This window comes from Hemiscyllium ocellatum, chromosome 45 (assembly GCF_020745735.1).
Source record: "Hemiscyllium ocellatum isolate sHemOce1 chromosome 45, sHemOce1.pat.X.cur, whole genome shotgun sequence".
Classification (NCBI taxonomy): Eukaryota; Metazoa; Chordata; class Chondrichthyes; order Orectolobiformes; family Hemiscylliidae; genus Hemiscyllium; species Hemiscyllium ocellatum.
This window is the reverse complement of record NC_083445.1, coordinates 15,986,596-16,010,269: the sequence shown is the minus strand read 5'-3', so window position 1 is coordinate 16,010,269 and position 23,674 is coordinate 15,986,596. Positions and strand designations below refer to the sequence as shown.

At 40.0% G+C, this 23,674-nt stretch overlaps 1 protein-coding gene across 5 annotated transcripts in view; it reads right to left on the bottom strand.

The window, feature by feature from the left end:
* Nucleotides 1-23,674, bottom strand: part of brd4 (bromodomain containing 4) — a 181,324-nt gene that overhangs the window by 3,988 nt on the left and 153,662 nt on the right. For 4 of the 5 annotated variants that reach the window (XM_060855027.1, XM_060855024.1, XM_060855028.1 and 1 more), the window contains 7 exons: nt 18,852-18,913; nt 16,243-16,480; nt 14,013-14,579; nt 13,021-13,127; nt 10,931-11,096; nt 5,002-5,132; nt 2,131-2,357 (listed from right to left, as the gene is read on the bottom strand). In XM_060855027.1, coding sequence (XP_060711010.1) covers nt 2,131-2,357; nt 5,002-5,132; nt 10,931-11,096; nt 13,021-13,127; nt 14,013-14,579; nt 16,243-16,480; nt 18,852-18,913 — 1,498 coding nt within the window. The remainder of the gene's footprint in view (nt 1-2,130; nt 2,358-5,001; nt 5,133-10,930; nt 11,097-13,020; nt 13,128-14,012; nt 14,580-16,242; nt 16,481-18,851; nt 18,914-23,674) is intronic. The other variant, XM_060855025.1, reaches the window with a different exon arrangement.

Here is a 23,674-nt window from a genome sequence, read left to right as displayed (position 1 = left end):
GTCAAAACCAGCCAAAAGAGACAGGGCCGTTGAAATCGCACTCTTTAGTCACAACAGTTGTGGTCATCAGGTTAATAATATACCCAACCAATAACCGAAGATTTGCTGTTGTAGGGAATCTAACAGCACTCGCCATTAATTAGAAGTGTCATGAGGCAAGGAACTGGGAATGCAAGCTCAATGCCAGTAAGAAAGGTGGACACCCAACTCAATCTTTCCAGGAACATCAGACAACATTTGCTAAGCTGCTTTTTTGATCCATTGCAGGTATACCCAATGACATCAGGTAAAGAATTTCAGGATTTTGACTCATGACTCATGGAACAGCAATATAGTTCCAAGTCAAGAGGGTGTGGAGGTGACAGTGTTGAATTGGTGTGGACAGACTTGTGAAGAGTATTTCATCACACTCTTGACTTGAGCTTTGTCGATACTGAACAGGCATTAGGGAGTCAAGGGCTGAGTCATATGGCAAATATTCCTATCCTCTGATCTGTTCTAGCCACTGTAGCTACATAGCTGGTCTAGTTCAATGGCAACCTCAGGATATTGATACTTCAGGAATTCAGAAATGGCAATGCCATTTAAAAAAGGTTACATTTTCTCTTGCTAGAGATGATTATTACTTGGCACATCAGTGGTGGCAAAGCTGCTTGCCACTGATCAGCCCAAGCCTGGATATTATTTAGATCTTGCTGTATGTGGTCAAAACCTGTTTCAGAAACAAAGGAGTTGCAAGGGACATTGAGCATTTGTACAATCATAAGCAAAATCCCCACTTCAAGCTTTATGGATGGCCTAAGACATCTCCTTAACCAGCCAGACAGAAGTGAAATTAATGGCAAAGAGCAATCAATAGTGAAGTCTATTTTCCTTTCAGAATATGAAGGACAGAAACGACGGGAAGGACAGAAACGACGGGAAGGACAGAAACGACGGGAAGGACAGAAACGACGGGAAGGACAGAAACGACGGGAAGGACAGAAACGACGGGAAGGACAGAAACGACGGGAAGGACAGAAACGACGGGAAGGACAGAAACGACGGGAAGGACAGAAACGACGGGAAGGACAGAAACGACGGGAAGGACAGAAACGACGGGAAGGACAGAAACGACGGGAAGGACAGAAACGACGGGAAGGACAGAAACGACGGGAAGGACAGAAACGACGGGAAGGACAGAAACGACGGGAAGGACAGAAACGACGGGAAGGACAGAAACGACGGGAAGGACAGAAACGACGGGAAGGACAGAAACGACGGGAAGGACAGAAACGACGGGAAGGACAGAAACGACGGGAAGGACAGAAACGACGGGAAGGACAGAAACGACGGGAAGGACAGAAACGACGGGAAGGACAGAAACGAGCAAAGAAAGTTACTTTTTTAAATAATCGTCCAACTAAATCTGAAGGAATGTCTATCCACACAGATTTTTATACACAACAGCCAAGTAAATTGATTTGCACTATTTAACAAATCACTATTTAAAATGCTCCCAGACTGAAACAGAAAGACACCTTCACAGCTACCATATAAATGGTAAAATTCCAAACCCTTTAAGGTATGCAGACAACCCAATGCTGTTTGCATGAATCTAACAGCAGAGTCACACATCTGAGAAGCTAGGCTTCAAATAAGTTTAACCAAACATCTAACATCCCACCTAAACTGCTCTACATCATGCACAGTAGCCTCACCCACACACTTTTAAAGGAAAATCTGAGACAGCATGCTCCAAATCTCTGGCTGCAACCTTTGATATGGAATGCAAGTCAGTAATGAGCCTGAAGGTGCATCACTGTGCATTTAACACCACAAGACAAGGAAGAAAGCTGATGAGCCAGAAATCTTCCCTCCTCTTGACAGTCCTCAGCACAAAGGTTTCTTCTTCCGCACTACAAGTCTTCCTGACAGCATTGTGTGCTCAAGATTCACCAATCCATTAGTGTTAGCAGGTTCAGAGGAAATAAAAATCTTGGTGACCGGTTCAAACATGGATGAGAACACCGGAAGTAAGCATTTGCAGCCAACTGCAGGCATTGCATGTGAACTTTGTTCATATTTGACAATGTAACCAAGGCATTACACAAGTTTAATAATTCTATTAAACCGAAGAGTTAGGCTTGCCTTTGTCTCTCCTGTTCCATTCGGAGTCGCTCTTTCTCCGCTGCCTCCTGCTGCATTTTACGGAATTCCTCTTGTGCTTTCAGTGCCTTTTCTCTCTCCTCCTTCTCCCGTGCTGCTCGGCGAAATTGCTCAAAGCTGTCGCTCGAAGATTTTGCCGTGGATGAAGGATTAGAAGGAGCCTTTGTTACCAGACTTGCCCAAGAGCCCATGTTCTTGATCTTAAGATCCTAAAGTACGTGTCCACAAAGAATACAGAACTGTAAACAAGTTTTCAAGGTGTGGATAACTCAAAGGAACTGAACAATAATAAACTAGCACTATTTAGATTTCAAAAAATAACTTTACAGGCACTAAAGGGAAGAAACGTCATAAAATGTAACATGAAACCTTTGCAGAGTTTTTAAAACAATAATTGGGAAATGCTCACATATATAGACATGTTAATGAGCACTAACACATAGCAATTGCACAACATAATTAAGAGATGACAGTACAGGGGACAAGTGTGGACTGGGAAAAGAGTTCAGCAGAAACAATAGTTGAAGAACAATGGCAGACATTGAAGAAAATAGGTCATGATATCTGTTCTGCATGGACGGGTTGGGCTGAAGGGTCTGTTTCCGTGTACATCTCTACGACTCTGACTCTCCAATAAAGATCGCAATGAAGGTACACGCAAAGGGATACGCAAGTCACAGTTAACCAAGGAAAGATAAGGACAGTATCAAACTGAAAAAAAACATGAATCTAATCTTTGCCACACTGCAAGCCAAAGTATTGAAAATTTTCAAAGGCAGATGATGGCCAAAAAAAAAAAGAAAATAGCAGCTAACAAAGAAAATGGAGAGTAAGAGCTTGTTTAACTACCTAATAAGTTAGAGTGTACTAATATGATCATTGTCCCCTTAAAGAATGAGGCTCGGGAAATAATAATGGGGAACCAGGAAATGGAATTAAATACATAGCAATCTTCATCATGGAGGACACTAATATCATTTTCACTAATCAAGGGGTAAAATGGAGGGGTTGGGGGGGAAAGAGACGACAATAAACCCTAATTGGAGAAAATGTACGAAGAAAATTAATGGGTCCAAAGACCGGCAAGCTGTCCAGACCTCATGGGTTACATCCACGGATGTTAAAGGACAAAGTAGATACTTAGATAATAGATACATCAGTAATAATCTTCCAAGACAGAAGGTTGAAGTAAAGGACCCATACTCAGGAGGGAAACCTATACTTATTGCAGTGCCGTAACTATTAACGCTGGGGTCACAATTATTGACAGTATGTACTAAAATGACTTGGGTGAATCTATTTTCAAATTTTCAAATGACAAAAATAGATGGGTGGGCAAGTGATGAGGATAACCAAACCGCTACAGAGGGAGATAAAGGTTGAGAGAGTAGAAAAAACTTGGTAAATGGAATGTGGACAATATGTGAAGTTATGCAGTTTGAGAGGGAGAAAAAAGAACTGATAAAGCATAAGCTTGAAAAAGAATCAAACTGTAGAAAGCTACAAAGAGGAACTTCAGGGTCCAGCTGCATGGATTGGGAAGGTAAGTAGACAATCAGCCTTTATTTCAAAAGGGAATTGCGCACTGTTAAAGATTGCAGTAAGTCTTGCTAAAACTATCCAAGGCACTAGTCAGACCATAACTAGGATACTGAACACTTTATTTTCCCTTATCCAAAGGTATGATAGAAGAGTGTTGGAGGCAGTCCAGAGAAGGTTCAATAGTTAGATCCTGGGTACCAAGAGCGATTTAATAGATTGGGCTTTTGCATATTAAGGGAGTTTAGAATGAAACACTACCTTATTGAAATGTACAACATTCTTAGAGATCTGACATGGCAGACTGTTTGCTGTTCTAGGAGAATCTAGGAGCAGACAGCAGTCTCAGGGCAAGAGATCATCTATTTAACACAGATGAGACAGAGCTTCTTCTCAGAGGTCAGAGTGTCTATGTAATTCTTTACTGCAGATTGCTGTCAAGAATGAGTCATTAAGAATACTCAAGATTAAGACAAAGATTTGTTAATTGTAAGAGAGTCAAGGGTTATGGGGAAAAGGCAGGAAATGGGTTGAGGATTATCAAATCAGTTGTGATCTCAATGAATGGCCAAACTGTCGCAATGGACTGATTAATCTATTTACTGAATGAATATAATACATATCTGTAATTAAGAGTCTAATGATGAGCATGAATCCGTTGGTGATTGCCAGGAAAAACCCATCTAGTTCACTAATGTCCTTTAGGGTAGGAAATCTGTCCTGAACTGATCTGGCCTACATGTAACCCCAGACCCACAGCGATGTAGTTGACTCTTAACTGCCCTCTGGGCAATTTGGGAGGGCAATAAATGCTGGTCTAGACAGAAACACCCACATGCCCCAAATCAAGAATAAAAAATAACTAAGCATTTCATTCGCAAGTTCAGAGATTTGAAAGACAACTTGGAGCACAGCAGCAGCAGCTAAAATGAAGGAAGAAAAACAAGGAAATTAACTGCATGTCAGCAAATAAATAAAAGCACCAAAATAACCTTGGAGATATAAAGTACCCTAGTATAATGCTGTTTCAAATTAGAAAATTGCATGTTTTAATCTGTGATGCAAGCGTTTCCAGAGAATGTGATCAGAGTCTTAGCTCTTGGGTAAGGAAAGGAAATAGAAAAACAAGCTTCTATTTGCCATTGAGGGCATCTTGCTGTGAAGTTTTGGCTTCAAGCATGTGAAGAATAATCAAGGAGCCATCACTTGTTTCACAACTTTTTGATTGTGTGGGGAGAGACAAAGAAGTAGTGAGGGAGGCAGAGAGAGAAAAGGCCACCAGCAGCACAGCAGCAAATGTATGAACAAACTCACTTTTTTGGGAGCAACAGGAGTTTTGGGTTTTTGTTGTTTCTGTTTGTCTTTGTCCTGAGGAGAAGGCTGTGTGCCATGTTCTGGAGGTCGAATCACTGGCCCAGCAACTTCCATTTGTTTCATCTCTGGTCCTGTAGAAAATAGTACAGAGATTGTTCAAATATTTTGTGTACCTCTATAGCAGCTACCAACATTTGACCGTATGAGCACTCCCAGCCAGCATTACTGGCTTTGGGAAGCGAGTGAAGCAGAATATATCTAAGCACTGCACTAGAATCCTAACTCGGTTTGGTGGCAGAACAGTGGTTCATGTTGGAGGAATCCAAACAGTACCAAATACAAAACGGCACTAAATCCAATTTGGGGTTAAAAAAAAGCTTAAACCTGTTAAGTCAAATAGTTACACCATCTGGAAAGCTTAAAAATGAATACAAAGGTTAGCTGTGCAATGTTGGGATTTTGAACAAAGACTGAATCATGGCTCTGCCCCAACCCCCACAATCACTGGGAAAATAGATGTGAGTAAGCATGTATAAAACTTGAGTATTGATTTAAAAAAGGAAAAATCCTGAAGCTTTTTGCCTTGCACTGATCACAAGTGCAAGAATGCCTAATTTCCAAAAGACCAACAATGCATTACAGACAAATGGCTAAACTTTGACTCAGAGGCAACACGTTGATCAATTAGCACTGTTTTCTCATGCAATACAAACTAGGTCACATTTTCAGAATGAGCAATTCTTGCATCTGACCTGATCAGTGCAAGAGGAAAAGCTTCAAAAGCAAACCTCTTTATGCATCCAGTCACAAATCTTTGTCATACTTCATCTACTGTTACATTTTGACTCCATTTCTAAATTCCTTAGGGTGGAAATTCACTATCTACAAGAATGATACCTTCGCACTGAAAAGTGATTGTGTTACCACACAACAGATATTTCTGATCAGGAATTCAGGGACACAAGCCATTTTAGTTGCTTTCACTCCCCAGTCATTTATAGTACTCTTAAACGATATCGACACAGCTTTGGAGAGATCCAAATCTTTGTTACTCATTGGATAATGTCAAAACTAATTACTATGTTGTTCTTGAAAGAGTAGAAAGAGATAGTTGACCACTGCACCCACAATAAATACAGATAACCAGTAACCCGGGATCCAGAACTTATCCAATTTGGTACAATAAATGGTAAAGTGACAGTAGACCTGTGTGCTCACTACCTTCAATGCAAATCTGCTAAGGCTGAAAACAGCAAGCAGTAGAAATTTATAACAACGTGCAAATGAGGTGTTTGAAAAGGCGACATGTAAAGGGTAGAACACAAGAGTTTGTACAACTAAGAATAATAATTTACCAGCTATTTGGTAGATGAGAACTTCTAAAAATTACTGAAAGATAAAGCTGAAATATTTCTATCTTGTACACATCAGGACAATTAACAAGAATACCAATTAAAGTGAGGAGGAATTTACATTACATAACAGGAGAATGCTGATTGGTCGACAAACAGAGCAAATAAATTAGTAACGGTGTTGCCATGGAGAATGCACCCATTAATACTGGTTTTAAATTTAAACAGATTAAGTAGTAATGCAAATGCAATATCAATATTCATTGCAGGGGAATGGAATACAAAAAATAGGAAGGCCTACTACAACTATATGGGATTGGTGAGACACCATGAAGACCAAGTACAGTTTTGGTCTCCCAATTTGAGGAATAATTACATTGCAGGTAGTTTAGAGATGATCAACTAGGGGTAAAGGGGTTGTCTTATGAGGAGGTTAGACCTACACCTATGGAAGTTTAGTAGCATGAGGAGCTGAAACAGAAGATTTTGAGGGATACTGCCATAGTAGATGCGAGGGGATGTTTTCCATCAAGAGGAATCCATAACTAAGATGCAGTACTTCAGAGTCAGGAGTCATCCATTTAATAAAAGAGAGGTAAATTTCTTTTGCTGTCAGTGTCATTAATCCTTGAAGTCATCAAAACCCTACAGTAGAGGAAGCCTCATCATTGAATATATTCAAAACTAGATTGAATCTTTGTTCTTCGCGAATCATAGACAAAGTGGAGTTAAGGCCACAATCAGATCAGCCATGATTTTATTGGATAGTGAAGCAGGGTTAAGACCAAATAGCTATTCCTGCAATTTCTTATGCTCGCAGGGCTTTTGATAGTCTCTCCTTGAAATTTCTTATGCCCTTAAATGCACAACCAACTGAAAAGACTAGGTAGGTTAGCATGTCAAGTGACACGTGTTAATCATAAACCAGTAACTAATCCAGCTAAGCTGCAACTTCATCTACATTGTGTGGAATCCCGTATAGTTCTTCTGCTCGCAGTAACACATTATTTTACCCCTGTTCTTCTCTCGATTCCATTCCTAAAAGGGGCATTGCTAGGATAGTGCTGTAGGAGGAAAACATGGTTTGTGACACTCCATAATAGGAGTTCTGATTTCTGGATTATAGATGATTGAGCATGATAGTGAGTGGGAAAAAGTAAAACTATTGCACTGTTAGAGATAGAAATTATACATAAAACAATTAATTAAAAATCAAACCATCAGCCTCTGGGAGAACAAATTGCGCTAATTATTATTTTCTTTCCTATTTTCATAGTTACGGGACACACCTGCTAGCCTTCAATATAATCCCCATGGAGTCCAACAACTTAAGGAATCCCTATGATGCCAATAAAACCAATCGTTAGACAGGCTTTAATTTAAAATTACTACTGAAACAAGAACTAAAAATCAACATAGCTCAAACATTTATTCACAAGTGAAAGATATCAAGTAATCAAATCAAACATATGCCTCACTTGGTTTCAAGCACTCGCATTACTTCCCACACAACTGTGGCATCATGTCTTTCCGACTTGGTTTAAATTTTGTAAAATTTCTTGCTTTCCATTCAACTGCTCCAGTTCGAGTCACACTTGACAACAGCAGCCTTGCACGTGAAGGTTCCAGATACGATAATCATCGATGAAGTACATCCATAATCATTCCTTCACTCTGGTCACAAATGTTCAAATTGTACAGTATTTCAAAAGACTCTCTCCTCAGACTCTTCTAAATGGTCCGTTGAGCACTGGAACACTTCAATAGCAGCACTGGGTATTGTCCAATCCACAAATCGCTCATTCTTCCCACCTTCAGTGTTCAGTCCTTTCCCACTGTATAACACAAAGTAACACCGTCTCTGCTCTACTCTCAGAGACCTGCATCAACATCAGGATCTGTTTGATGACAGCCAAACAGAAAATTTCTATTTGGAGAAAGCCACGTTTATTTATCTTTGCATGAATTCTTAGTCCCGTTAACTTATTAACAAATGTACAGGCTGACCCCACACCAGCACAATTAGCTTCCTATTTATCCTCTTCTTCTGAGATGTTTATCCCCATGACAGCAGGTCAAATGGACATCTCAGAATTTACTGATGTGATAATCTGGAACCCATTAACCCACTTTCAAAAATAACCCAATGTAGGAGTCATTTTGTAAAGCTGGTGTGAATATGGCAAACCTAGAGTCCATTTAGGGGTAAGATAAAAGCCATAAAGAGCTCAACTGGAACGGTGTCCAGTTCTGGGCACCAAACTTTCAGGAAGGAAAAGTATTAGAGGAAGTTCAGAAACAATATACAATGGCTCCCAGGCTAAGGAACTTGTTATGTGGATAAACTGGAGAAGTTGGGACTGCTTTGCTTGGGGAAGATTGCTTTCCTCAGGTAGCAGAGTGGTTAACTTTTCAGTGATTCCAGCCTCGGATGACTGTCTGTGTGGATTTTGCACTTTCTTCCCGTGTCTGCACTGTCAAAAGATCTGCAGATTAGTTGCGACTGGCCATGCTAATTTGCCCCATAGCATGCAGGCATGTACAGGCTAAGTGAGTTAACTATAATAAATGAGGGTCTATGGGGGTAGGGTGGAATGCTCTAGAGGGTCAGTGCAAAATCGATGGCCAAATGGCCTCCATCTGCACTGCAGTGATTCTATGATTCTAAGAAATAATTAAGACAAGATTGTCTTGACAGACTAGGTGGAGAAACAGGTTCCCACTGATGGGAACATCAAGAACAAGACAACATGGATTTATAGTAAAGGCAAACATAGCAAGTGAGACATGAATAGAAATCTCTTCACAGAGCACATGGTTAAGACCTGAAATAAACTGCCTAGAAGTGGGGACAGCAGAGTCAATCAAGGCACTGTAGAAGGAATTTAATTTTGTGCAAAGGAGAAATATGCAGGATGGTGGGAATAAAGTGGAGGAAAGTCACATGATTTATTACTCCGGGAACTGGTGCAGACAGAGAAAGCCAAATAGACTCTTTTTATGCTATAATCATTCCATAATTGTGATTGTGAATATATGAACATACCCAAATTTCAGTACACTTAAACTATTATCATGATCACGGGGTGGACGGGCAACTGGAGAAAAATATGACTGACTAGAAAGAAAGTTAATTTTCTTCACTAAATTTCAATTCAAATCTCACAAAAACTTTGTTTTCTTTGGTATTAGAAAGAGATTTACAACACTAACACCTTTCAAGACCTCAATATCCCAAAATGACTTTATAATCAAATCAAAAACAGAAATTGATTGAGAAACCCATCAAGTTTGGTAGCATCTACGGGGAGAAAACAGTAACCGTTTCAAGCTCAATGACTCATTAGAACACATCGTCCAGTTCCGATGGAGAGTCACCAGACTTGAAATGTTAACTGTTTTCTCCCCAACTGATGCCATTAGACCGGCTGAATTTCTCCAACTAGTTGTGTTTGTTTCAGATCTCAAGCAGCTGTTTTATTACTGTCATCCAAGTAGTCGTCACCAACGCAGTGCAGCAACCAATCTGTTCACAGAAAGCATCCGTAAACTTCAAAATTAGATAAATTAGATTATCTGAATAAATATCTATCATCCAGGACCAGGGAGAACTTCAGGAGAAACCCAGTATTTACCTAGTGCCACAGCACAACCAAGCCTTTTAATATTATGAATTGTTTGGAAGTAGAGGGGCTTAGTTGGCAAACAAATTCATCATGTCTGCTGTAATGCTCCAGCAAAGTCCAGCACAAGCTGGACAAAAAGCACCTTATTTTCCAATTAAACAATTCACAGTCTTCAGGATTCAACTTCAGAGTACAAACACTATCCATTTTCATCATGGTTCCCAATACCCCACCATTTGCTTGCTTCCATTCATTAGCTATCAACAAAGGTGACCTATTCTCTATTATTCACATCTACTTTGTCTATTATCCTCTACTAGGATTCTCTTTTGCTCTAAGCACCCTCACTATCTGTCCACATGCTGCACCTCACCTTTTGGCAACAGTGCAAAAACCATTTTCCAAACATACTCCGTTCCAATGAGTCACTGATTTCGAAACATTACCTCTGTTTCTCTCCAAAGATGCCACCAGACGTACTGAGTTTCTTCAGCATTTCCCACTTTGATCTCAGATTTCCAGCATCCACACTACACTTTTATTTCACAAAGCAATGTTCCATAAACATCAAAAGAAATGACCAAGCAGTGACATTTGAGGGATATACATGAGTTAAGGCACTGAGGTAGCACAGCAAGGCTATTCACCTTTTGCACCTGTTCTCAATTCAAATGGATCATCTCATTTGCACTAGTCTCCCATTGCTCATTGTGCAAAATCATACAAGCATGGGTTTTAGAATTTCAATTTTGATGTACAGCCCCAACAGCCTTTGAAGAAAATGATTCAGATTTTCATTACAATATGTCAAACTGTACCTTTAACAGGACTCCTGATCAGCCTAGCTCTAAGGTCATATGCCCTTGTTCTGAGGAAAGTTTATATGTAGAACATGTAACAAATTTCTTGCTTCTCTTAGGAATTTTATGTGAGCTCCATGAGTTTACTTACTGTGCCCAAGGTGTGGAGGTGGTTTCCCTCCCTCCCTCTGCTTTGATGATTCTTGGCGTACCGAAGGGCTGAATGCCTCATTTCGGATTGCCGGTGAAGAGTGACTCTTCTCTTCTTTCACACTCACCATCGGCTGAGATTGCACTATTGAGGGAGTTCTTGGCTCCTGTAAGATAGTAAATCATGAAAAAAATACCAATCCAACTCAGGCCTCATGCGATCAAACAGTCTCCACACTACGAGACCAAAAGACTGAAGTGAAATAGCACAGTCTCAATATGTTCCTCAACAGCACAATGCCTGCTCCAAATTCCACTAATTCTCAGTATCAACAGAAAAGAAAATGGCTTGTGTTAGAAATTAAGAGATACTTTCCAATCAGAATATGGATTTTAAAAAGTAACCATAGTACAAATACGGCTCTGTATCCTACCAGTTTGCACCCGACAGAGCACTGGACTAGTTATGATGCTGAAGTGTTCCATTCTCCACTTCCCTTAATTCATTTCCATAAATTAGCATCTAATCAAACCAAAACTCAAAAAAACCACAAGAAAAGCTTGCAGCAATTTTCTGAAAAAAAAATGACAAGATGCCTTTCTAACGACCACAAGGCAGGGCAGTGGCTTCTCAGACAACACTATGCTCTATGCTAAGGTCTGTGTAACCAAACATCTGACCGTTTTGCTTGGGGGAAAAGAAGAGAAAAATAATCACACAGTAAATCACATAAGGCTGTCTCTCACAGAACTGAGAGCAATGCGGAAAACAGTCGTTTATTGAGAAATTGTTATTCAGCAAAATAGAAGTGGAGAGGACGGAATTACAGGTTAATTCGCAGACCGCCAGTGCAGAATAGGCCTTTTGGCCCATCAAGTCTGCACGGACATAACTTGGGTGGAGAAACTCAACAAGGTGTGTGTATGGGTAGTAAAGACACTTACCTGAACTTCTATCACGTTGACACTTAATCATTGCATTAACTCCAGTTATAATAAAGAACTGCAAATTCCTCTTGATTGGGTTTAGTTTTTGCCCATATGCTATACTTAGGCCTGACATCCTGAAACTGTGGTATGAGAACTGTAGGTACCAGGCTGATTGTTAATCAGTTACAATTTAATTACAGGTTTAGAAGTGAGGTCATGGTTACTCCCAAGTAAAATCCTAATTTGCTTCAGAGAAACAATAAAATTTTGTCTTATTCCCAGAGGTTTACAGAATAATTAAAAGTACACAACAAAACATTCAATGCAAAACCCTAATCAGTTGAGTACAGTAAATGAATAGGACTCAACTGTACTTAGTGTTTGCTCTCAGTATATCCCTTAAGCTGTCCCATTCTGCTGCAAAAGAGTTCATTAGTAGAACAGCTTCAGGGAAAATGCAGTCAATATCCATAGCAACGGCCTGAAGGGGAACTGGGTCCCAAATTTCAGTTATGTTATTCTATGTGGAGGATGGATAGAAAGAGTGAGGTGTAGGATTGACAGTGTCTTTTCACTGCTGCCATCCTGGAGTAGCACATGTACTGGGAATATTTCAGCAAAGTCGTGGCTTTTGGAGTTGCCATCACAAGTAACAACACCGCACCCCATGTTAATAATTCACCATTGCTTTGTTTTATATAATAAATCCTCCAATGTTTCAGTCGGTTAGGGCAATATGTAGATGAACTATCCCAACCATAAAGGCCCGAGAATGGATCCTGAATCTGTGCTGATCCCAGACAAGGAAAACAGGGGAACACCACAAAAGATAATTTTCAGCTTTAACTGAATCCAGCTAATCCTCCCTGAAAATGTAGATCCACACGGTTAGCATTTGATATTGCATTCACTATGATGTTTCCTGTTGTTAGAAGGCCTAGTAATGCTGATTTGTGTAGGCACACATGATTTGAGCCATGTTTCACCACCCAGTGCCTCTCACCCATTCCTTACATCCATATCTGTCAGGATGCTGACTGGGAAAGTTGACAAAAATGCTTTTCAAATTATCTAACATACTTAGCAGTCAAAAGTGGAATAGATTTCATGAAGCTCCATATTCAATCCACTAAAAAGTGACTTCACACCAGTATTGCTTACCTGCTTTTTATTCTGGGTAGTTCTCGGTGGTGACTGGACAAGGGATGGAAACTGTGGCAGCGGTGGGGAATGCATCAATAGCGGTGAGGACACGTCTGCCAAATGAGCTGAGACAAGAATACCAAAAATCAAAAGAGGCAAATAATTTTCCATCAAAGCAGTTTGTAACTTTTTTGACACCCAAATTTCCGAACTCCAAGTTGCGCACAGTAGTTAGGTTTCTGTAGTACATGGACTCAAGAAAGCTATTTGAAGATGGACACCTTACAGTAGATATTTTTCAGCAGAAGCCATCTGATTTTTATGTACAAGTATTCATACTCCTCTACAACAAACCTCCTAGGCTCTCTGGAGAGACACACACACAGATGGACACAAGATTGCAGAGTGATATTATCACTGGACTAGTGATCCAGAGACAGAAGCAGATTAAAAACCAAATTCAAATGAATTTGGAATCAAAAGCTAACTTTAGTAATGGTGACAAAACTATAGAATGACAAACAAATTAATTGGGTCAGGAATGTCCTTCAAGGGAGGAAAAGTGTCATCTTCACCTGATCTGGCCTACAAATGATGTCAAACTCTCAGGATGATCCTTAAACACCACTCAAAATGATGTAGTAAGCCACTCAGTTCGAAGGCGATTTCAGAGGGGGAACTCACGTTGGTCACGCCAGTGACACCCACATCCCATGAACTGAAACCTGAGCATTTATTTACTGCTCAAGCAAAACTATGGTTCAGACAAAGTGAGTGACGCTTCAAAACAACTATTCAGTTTAGTACCATTCTCCTGCTCTTTCCAAGTAATCTATCCAATCCTGATTTTAGTTTTCCCTTTCAAATACACTTCCAGCTCTATTTAGAATTTTCTCTTGATAAGTTCATATGCAATTAGAACACGAGAGGTGCCTGTACTCCAGGTTGACAATGCCCTACCATGTCCCCACCACAAGTATTTTCACATAAATTGCTGGAGGATTCCTTACCTGTAGAGTAAGGGTCAGGCTTCGGCTGTCGCGGTGAGTGGTGGTGCTGGATGACTTGCTGGGGTTTCGCCTGCTGGGGAGGTTGGTGCTGTGGTTGCTGAATGTGGGATGGAAACTGCATAGACTGCATGTGAAGTGGCCTCGGTTGATGCTGCTGCGGCACCTGCTGCTGGGGTAGAGGCTGGGGCTGGGGATGTGCCGGAGGCTGAGTGTGAGGCAGCGGCTGGGGCTGAGTATGAGGGGGCTGGGGCTGACTGTGGACTGGCTGGGGTTGAGGTTGGGATTGGGATGAGGTCTGGACTGTTGAGAGGAGTGGGGTTTGATTCTGTGCCTTTTGCAGCTGTTGCAAATACAGATGCATCTGACTAGGTTGAAGGGGAATTGAAAGACGAGGTGGTGGTTCCTCTTCTTCCAGCAATGCTGGCGGTTGCGTCATCTGCGGTGGCTGTAATATAGGCTGTGGAACCATGGGTGGAGACTGTGCAAGGGGCCGTGGCTGTTTTGGAGGTAGTGGTGCGGCTTTCCCGCTGGGTCTGGATGGCTGTTGAGGCAGACTACTGTGCAAAGCTACAAAAGGAAAAATATCAAAAAGGAGAAATGGTTATTTAATTGCTCTTTTCAAAAACAGGTTTAATAAGCAGGAGAACGGTCAGAAATAGTTTTAGATGTCCGTATTCTTTACATGCCAGCTCACTTCTGCAGCATCCAACTGTTTCTTAAATTACATGAGCTTTATTTCCCATTACTGTCACTGGAATTCCAGCCTATATTGATCACTCCCAGTTTTGAAAAAATTTCAAAACATGAAAAGTACCCTTTACTAGCTTGAACCCACATCTCCTGAAGCAGCTCTTGAAATTTGTTCGAATCTTTATTTTGTCCATTTCAATGACTCACATATACCACTACATGACTACAAACAGAATTCCACTTACTAGGCTTTTTTCAGTCTTTAATTATCAGGAAATCCCTCTCTACTGCTTCCAAGGTCTGTCTCTCAATCCCAATCTCTTCAAAGAAGAATGGAACCCACAGGCACTCTACCCAGCATGGTTAAGTGGTACTGGGAATAGCACATGGGATACTTGCCTTTATTCGTTGAAGCATTGAACCTAAGAGCAGGGAGGTTATGGTGGAGCTGTACATAACATTGAATATGGCAAAAACTGGACTTCTCTGTGCAGTTCTCCGTGCATTATAGGAGGGTTGAGATTGCATTGGAGGGGGTGCAGGGGAGATTCACCAGGATGTTGGCTGGATTGGAGTGTTTCATCTATGAAGACAGACTAGGGCTGTTTTCTTTCGAGCAGAGAAAGCCAAGGGAGAGGTCTGACTCTAACTGAGATTTGAAAAATTATAAAGGGGCATGCATAGCTAGGGGTGATGGGAAGAAACTTTTTCTCTTGGTAGAGGAGTCAATAACCAGCCATGGAGATTTAAGCCAAGGGTCAAAGCTTTACAGCGGAATGAAGGAGAACTGTTTACATGCAGAGGAAAGTGGTTAACGAGAACTCGGTCTAGAAAGAGTGGAAAAAGCTGGAACCAGTACAACATTTAAGTAGCATTTAGACAACATTTGAAATGCCATAACATCTTCGAGTAAAAAGTGAGGTCTGCAGACGCTGGAGATCAGAGCTGAAAATGTGTTGCTGGTTAAAGCACAGCAGGTTAGGCAGCATCCAAGGAACAGGAAATTCGACGTTTCGAGCCAGAGCCCTTCTTCAGGAATCCTGATGAAGGGCTCTGGCTCGAAACGTCGAATTTCCTGTTCCTTGGATGCTGCCTAACCTGCTGTGCTTTAACCAGCAACACATTTTCAGAAATGCCATAACATACAAGGCTATAGGTCAAATGTTGGGAAATGGTATGACAGTAAAGACACTTAACAATCAATGTGGACACTACAGATTGAAAAAATCTCTTCCCATGCTGTAATACTCAGATTCCAGTGTGTAGAGTAAGCAAGGCCCATGTACACAAAAGTAATGTAACTTGTAAGTAAGTATAATTTATTCAGCAAACATTTTTGCAACAAATGATAAAAAGCACACTAAGTCACCAGACCATTGAATATTTTGTCAAAATTCAAGTGGACACAGTACACATTTATTCCAGCATGGAGGTTCATAGGGAGAAAAGCCAAAAAATAGTGCAGCTTCACAAAACCTCTCAAGAGTGTTGCTGGACCTTCCTGAAAAGGTGAAAAATTAAACCAACCATGTGAACGAACCTGGAGGAGACACCACCGAATGTTGAGAGAGATGAGGGGGAGAGTGCTGCTCAGCAGCGGGTGGCAAATGCGTTTGCAGCTCACTCTGGTGTGGAAGGTGCATCATGGGTGGCCCAAAGTGTGGCATGGCATCATAGGCATTGGTCAATATCTGTGGCTCCATGATTGGAAGAGAAGTAGGTATAAACTGAGGTGACTGCTTCATCGACTGTGGCTGGTGGTGGTGGTGGTGGTGCTGCTGCAGAAAAAGAGGGAAGAAACATTTTCATTATACAATGCTGAGTAATAAATGCTGTAATCAATATTATACTATTGGTTTAATTTTAGGTCTTAATCAGGCATTTTATGTTTTATTCATCTTTAAGATGCCCGGTGTACTTTTCTGGAATTGGCTTATTCATTATTTGATTAAATATCAAGTATTTTCTCCTCAGCTCTGCCAGTCACCTCACTCAATAGCTAAGCACCACATATTTGCTCCCAAGTTTAATACAATAAATATTACAAACTGCTGGTATACTCATGTGACCCAGACGGGACAACAGTCCATTCCAAATTCCTGTCATTTGGTCCTCAACTTGCAGATGCGTACAGTGAATGGGGAACAACAACAAACAGGGACTGTAATATTAAAACTGCATCTCCCAGTTTCTTTGGTGTAACAAATGGCATCACACAAACGTACTCCAAAAGAACAAGATTGACAACTTCAAAATAGTGTGCATCATGCTTGGAGGTATTATGCTGGAAACGGCAAAGCTCATCTTGAACTTTATGAAGCAACTGCAGGAGCTACAACAACAGCCTTACCCAGCATCATGGGCTGTGAGGACAGGGGAAGATTGGGATCAGCAAGATTGATGCTTCTAACCGACATCCTTCAGGGAAGAGGGAATTGGAATTGTTGACTCTGCAGTCAAGAGGTTAAGTGCCATTCCAACATGCAAATCACTGATTCCCATATGACATACTGTATAGTCTGTTTTACTCTGCAGGAATTTGACGAACACTCCAACTTCTACACGACTGCCATTCTAAAAGCAAGAGTTTTACATAACCAACAGCACTAATGCAATCTCAGACATAGGAGTTCCTGCAGCTACCAATATCCATGTTTGTCAAAACTCCCTTTGGTGGCTTAGTTGGTTATATAGACCCCTACCTTTAAAGTCCACAACATCACACAATAACAAAAGAAAAACATTACCAGCAGGCAATCAAGTGTAGTTTAAGGCACAGTTTATAAATGAATCTGATGAAAAAAGCTTGCAAGATTGAAGCTTTACAGTAAACTTTAAGCTAATATAGCTCAACAGCGTAAATGGATTTCACCAGCGTTCTGCATAGAATCCACTGAAGTGATTCTCTAATTCACATTATACTCCCTGTAGAAAATTTAGAATTGATCTGACCACTCAGTTTAGAAATGTTCAAAAGATTTAACCGGGTAGATAAAAACCTATTTCCTCTCCCTGAGGAATGAACAACTGAGATAAACCATTTAGAAAGGGAATTCAAGGATTCCTTCTCCCACAAACATAGTACAAAACTGGAACTTTTTCTCCTAAAATATCGTGAAACAGATCCAATGCAAGTGGAGGCTGAAGTCGACAGATTTTTGGCAGCAAGATATGAAGGAAAACAGGAGTTGAGGTACAGGTTAACCATAATCTAAATGAACACGAGAGCAGGCTTCAGGGATAAGTGACCTACTCATGTGCTCCAAAGTGTATATCATTCCAAGTTACACATTTTTGGTGACGTTTAGTTACCAGAGCAAACAAATATTAGGGGGAGAAAGGCGTTGGTAGATCTCAAACTTATTCATTTATCACAGAGAAGTTGACACTGAAGTATTATCTTCAAGCATGTCACAACTATTAAATCAAAACACTTCGCAACTTTCTACATTCTTCAAACAGATTTAACATAAGGCAAAGATAAGCAGTGCTGTAGCATTTTTGTAAGCTTTTAAATTTGGGAATTCCTCTAGGAGGACTACGATAAAAAAGGCTCTTTTTAACATTTAATACATTACAGTTCTCAAATGACATATTCCAGCTTTCTTCTTTATTCCATCCCTCAACAGTACTTTTGCAGCACCAGACCATGGCTGCAGTAAACTGAAACAAGTCCTTTGATGGCGTCACTCAAGCCCAGCATAGAAGATAACAGATTTCCCTGATGTGAAATTAGCCCAGTTCAGTGCTACCAAGATTAGCCTGTGGCCAGGAGCAAAAGGTGATGGAGGAGACTAAACCCTACACCTTCACAACGTTTTAACACTAAGCAACATCTGAGACATTAGGCCATATTTTCCTCTCTCCTCCCCTACTTGTCAAAGATTACTTGAATTACAAATGGGCCTGTTTGCAAACATATCAGGAAAGCTGACTTCCAGCCTGTTGTCTTGGCTAGTAGTGATAAAAACATTAAAAAGGTGGGGTATGGAGGGGAAGAAACAGAAAATCAAGTGAAACAGCACAGTATCTTGGAAATCTGCATAAAATAAGTAAATTTGCAAAGTAGTAAGTGAAGAGACACTAAAAACCCCAACCCATCCCGAAAGTAAAAAGAGCACACAGTCTCAGCCCATCGTTTATTCCTACCTTCTTCTGCTCCCGTCCAGAGCGATTCTTGTGGCTGCCATGTTTGGCTTTAGGTGGCATCTCTGCAGAAGAGAGTTGAAATTGAGACGTGCTGGCTGACGGACAACCGCATCTAATCCATACTGTATACAAAAGAGCTCCAGCTGACTTTTTTTTTCCTTTAAACAGCTCCAACAGAGGACCTGCTTACAGCAGATTACAGCAAGAGTTGTTTACATCCCAAGAAAAATGTATAGCAGCCTTTGTATAGGGAGGAATCTCTTTTTTAAAAAAGGGCTAGAAATTACAAATACTCCCCAATTTCGTGGCATTTTTGCCTGATTGCATTCCACCTGTAGCCACAAGGTATGCATGTGTCATCAACCAGCATGATTTGCCTGGTTCCAAGTTACCCTTCTGGATTGTCTGTCCTTCCCTTGGGGATTGGAATTATGCCTCTACAAATGAATGAACACCCCAATTCTCCGTCAGTACAATGTTTAATTCTACTTTTCATGGTAAATCATTTGGTATCTTATAGAAATACTAATAGACTTTAATTACACGGTTGAGTTGTCTAACAACTAATTATATTCTATTAAGATATGTACTGGCTGCACATTAACCTATCCCCTCAAAGCTTAAGAATTAAATGTAACGTGACAGTTCAGATTCCCACTTCAGGAGTTTACTATTGTGCTTCAATTGCTGTCCTCTGCTCCTACAACATTGTTTTCTTCCTCCATTACGAAACAACATTAGCAACCAGTTTCTAATTACTCCTATTTTTTGCTGCATGAATACTGACAATAGGGCTTAGGTCTCATTTTCTCTTGCAGAGGCAGCATATCAATCAACAGGCTCCCTTTCTTCAGTGCCTCCCTACTATGAGACAGCTGTGATATGCAATTATCATTTCCTACAATTCTGTAGGCTAATTAGCCAGTTTTCTTTTCTATATCAATAACTCAGTTTCTTGTTAAGGTTCATCACCTGACCATTCCAAATTCCTCTAAACCAGTTTAAAATGAGTCTTTCAAATTCAATAGCAGACATCAACTTAAGTGAGCCAACAAAATTTTGTCTGCTCATGAAAAACAAACTTTGAGCACAGTATCTAATTAATTGTGTTTGTATGAGACTAGTTTTCTATTGCCCATCCAATTGCTGATCCAAGGATGAACAAATCACAGCATCAGTTTCTCCTCATTTAATACAACCAGAGACAGTAGCTGTTGAAAAGTTCAATTTAATTAGCATCTTATATAGGATACATGCTATTTTGTCTTAGGGATTAATAGAATTACAATCAAATCTAAAAAAGGATTGTTTTTGGCACAAATTAGGTGATTTTCAAACTCCAGTTCAACACATTGTATAAACAACTGTCAGGTCCACAGGGGTTAAAGTACCACTCAAACGCTTACACCTCTGTGCACAAATAGTATTGTGGATTAATGTGGTTTTGTCTTTTTGCGTTGCTCCTCAGAGCACATCAATTACATGCTTAAGTGGACTGTTTCATCGTGTTATCTTGCAGCAAGGAGCTAGTTAAATGATTCCAAAGACATCCTCCAAACCAGTTTACAGCACATTTCAACAAAAGGTGCTGTTAATCATTCAGTAACTTTAATGGGATCATGATAACATCTTTTCACCATGGCTAACATTCGATTGCTATCAAAATTACTTGTGCTTAAGAGACAAAACTGATTTATATTAGCATAGAAAACACTAATGAAATAACATGGATTTTCTCAAATAATTCACTGATATATCCTGGTCCCAAATGAATTGTTCAGTCACAAAAACATTTTGAGTTATCGCCCGCCCCCCCCCCAGATCCAACTTTTCTCTAACAGCTTACATAAATCATTTTCAGAAAAGTGCCACTCATTACAATATTCGGTGTAGGGCAGGAAACTACATAAATATCATAGCAACATCTGGACCTCAGATTTGAGAGAATGAAATTCATATCTTCAGATAACCAAAAAGATAGCTTCCCAAATGGAACACACCACCACATATATAAACAACTCAAATCTACTCTAACTTGCATTTAAAACATGCCAAGGTATACAGAACACATTTAGTACCAAAGTGGGGAAAGATCAGACATGATCCTAACTTGGTCAAAGTTTGCTTTCAAGGAAGAAGCTGAGGGAGAGCATTGAATGGGTTGAGAATGAGTGCTTTTCAAGCAAATTCTCACTTAAATCAGAACATTGAGATATTTTAGACTTCTCACAAAACAAACCAATTCATTGAGAGAACTCTGCATGAAATAGCGTACTAAAGTTGAATTTTTGATTAAACTAGTATAAACAGATGAAAAATAATTTGGCACATTGTTCAGACAAAGCTGGAACATGCTAGAAAAATGAATAAAAATAAAATTCACTGCAAAATGGCTTTGCTGAACGTGAAAAGGTTTCAACAGGCTATAGACGACTTTTTTTTAGAAAGGTTACATAAATATAAACCTGACTGGTACTTATAAGGTACACTGTTTTCTCTGTTTTGCCTTAATGGGTCATTTATCAAGCAAGCTTGCTCAGATTTTGCCTCTTTAGTATAGTCTCAAACACTGCACGTGACCCCAAACTTCAAATTTAATGAACTGCAAAGCAATGAAGCCTCATCCAGCATCCTATAAACCTGCAATATACTGCAATTTGTATTATGGCTGCATGTACAATAACTCTCGCAATAACTAATCATTTTCTGGAATGTTACATGACTACTGGCAATAAAATATGCTTGCCATCTACTCTAATACAATACAATGCGCTTTGCCAAACTGATGAGGAACATCTTGAGATTCGTGTGCATTCTTAAGATAGTGACATGGAGCCTCCAATTTTCTTCAAGGTTGGAGGCAGTAAACTGAATCAATAGTTTCTCCACCATCAGCTTCGGTAAGGTCAAACATGACTGCTTGGGTTTCCTCCAGATGCTTCATTATTCTCCATTTAGAATGAGAATCCCTAGTGTGGAAACAGGCCCTTCAGCCCAACAAGTCCATACCAACCTTCCGAAGAGTATCCCACCCAACCCCACTTCCCAGCATTCACCCATGATTCATATACCTAACCTATACACCCCTGAACACTATGGGCATTTTGGAACGGCCAATTCACCTAACCTGCACACCTTTGGATTGTGGGAGAAAACTGCAGCACCTGGAAGAAACCCACGCATACATGGGGAGAAGGTCTGTGTGGAGTTTGCACAGCCTCCCGATGCTGGAATCGAACCAGAGTCCCTGGTGCTGTGAGGCAGCAGTGCTAACCACTGAGCCACCGTGCCACCCATTTGAAATATCAAAGAACATTTGAAAATGTTAATTGGACTGCTGCTAAAAATTACAAATTTTTTTTGCTGTTAGCCACTGTAATGCACAGCAGTTGGACATGTTGATTTCTACTCTAAACCTGGATGCCTCAATTATCTGACTGAGAAAACCATTCAAAACACCAAAAAACTATTTTGATATTGCTTATATCTGCACAAAAAACACTGTGCTGAAGTGATAATAGCAGATATCCCAATATAAAAGCAACTAGAATAGCTCAAAGGAATTATTCAATTCACTGAAGATTTCCCAAGAAACACATACTCATTGAAATTCAGCAGGTTGAGCCTTCTATTTGCCTTTTAAAATAACTTAAGTCACAGAAAAGCCAAGTCAATGGTACACTCTCATTTACATTCTAGTCCTGAAATATCAACGTATAAATTGCATTTCGCAATTCCCCAGCTAGCATCCTTTGTAAACCACTGATGAGGTTCCATGTACAACAGCAAAAATTCAAGAGGATTTATTTAGTATCTTAAGCAGAATTAAACATGACTACTTCAAAAACTAATCCTGAGGTTCTTGCTCGATGTGTCTGATCTTTTCATGCAGACCTGAAGATTCCATGTGGTTAATCATTTCAAAAACTGAACTCTCTTTCCTCGACTTTCCAAATGTGTGTGTAATTAATTATCCTTTTACCTGCTCCTTCTTTTACAGATTGGCTCTTTCAATTAACTTGACAAATTGTAGGCAAGTAGTAAATATGCAGGGAAGGACCAGGCATTGCATTTTCTGACCAACAGCTGTATGACACGGATTACTACACTTAAAGTTCCAAAGTTCCTGCTCCCAGTACCTTAACAACTGATGTACAATCGCAGAGCTTCAGATGAATATTGGTGAAAAGTAATTTTTCTCCCCATTTAACAAACTATTCCCAAATGAGCAGCTACTGTTACTGCATGTTTATAATTCTTATTAGTAGTTATTGAAGATTGAAGTGAACACCATTATCTCGCAAAAAACACTCAAATTCTCAGCAACATTGGAAGATGTGGGACAATGAAGCCAGAGGAAAGCATGCTTAAAAATCTTCAGTAGATGAAACTGAAAAATCAAAACTAAATTTACAAATAAGGACAAAATTTTGGGGAAGAGCGCACATTATGAAATAAAAATTAAGATGTTAATATTACTATCAAAATACACACTTACTCACATTAAGAAAAAAATGCAGAATCTATCATTTACTATTTCAGGTTACAACAGAAATACTTGCACATTTCTAGTTTTCTGTGCACATGATCACACTTGAGCGCTCACTGTAAGCAAAGGGGCCACAATTCACTTCCTTGGTGCTAAAACGAACCAAAACTTCTGTTGATTATTCAAACAGAACGATAGAGATGTAAGCGGTGATCTGTGCAATAGCACTTTAGGTTTCTTTGCAGTTAAGAAGAAATATTGAACAGCAGCTAATTTGGTTCAGATGTGAATTGTTCAAAAATATTCTATACTTAAAATAGCTGCTGAGAACTTG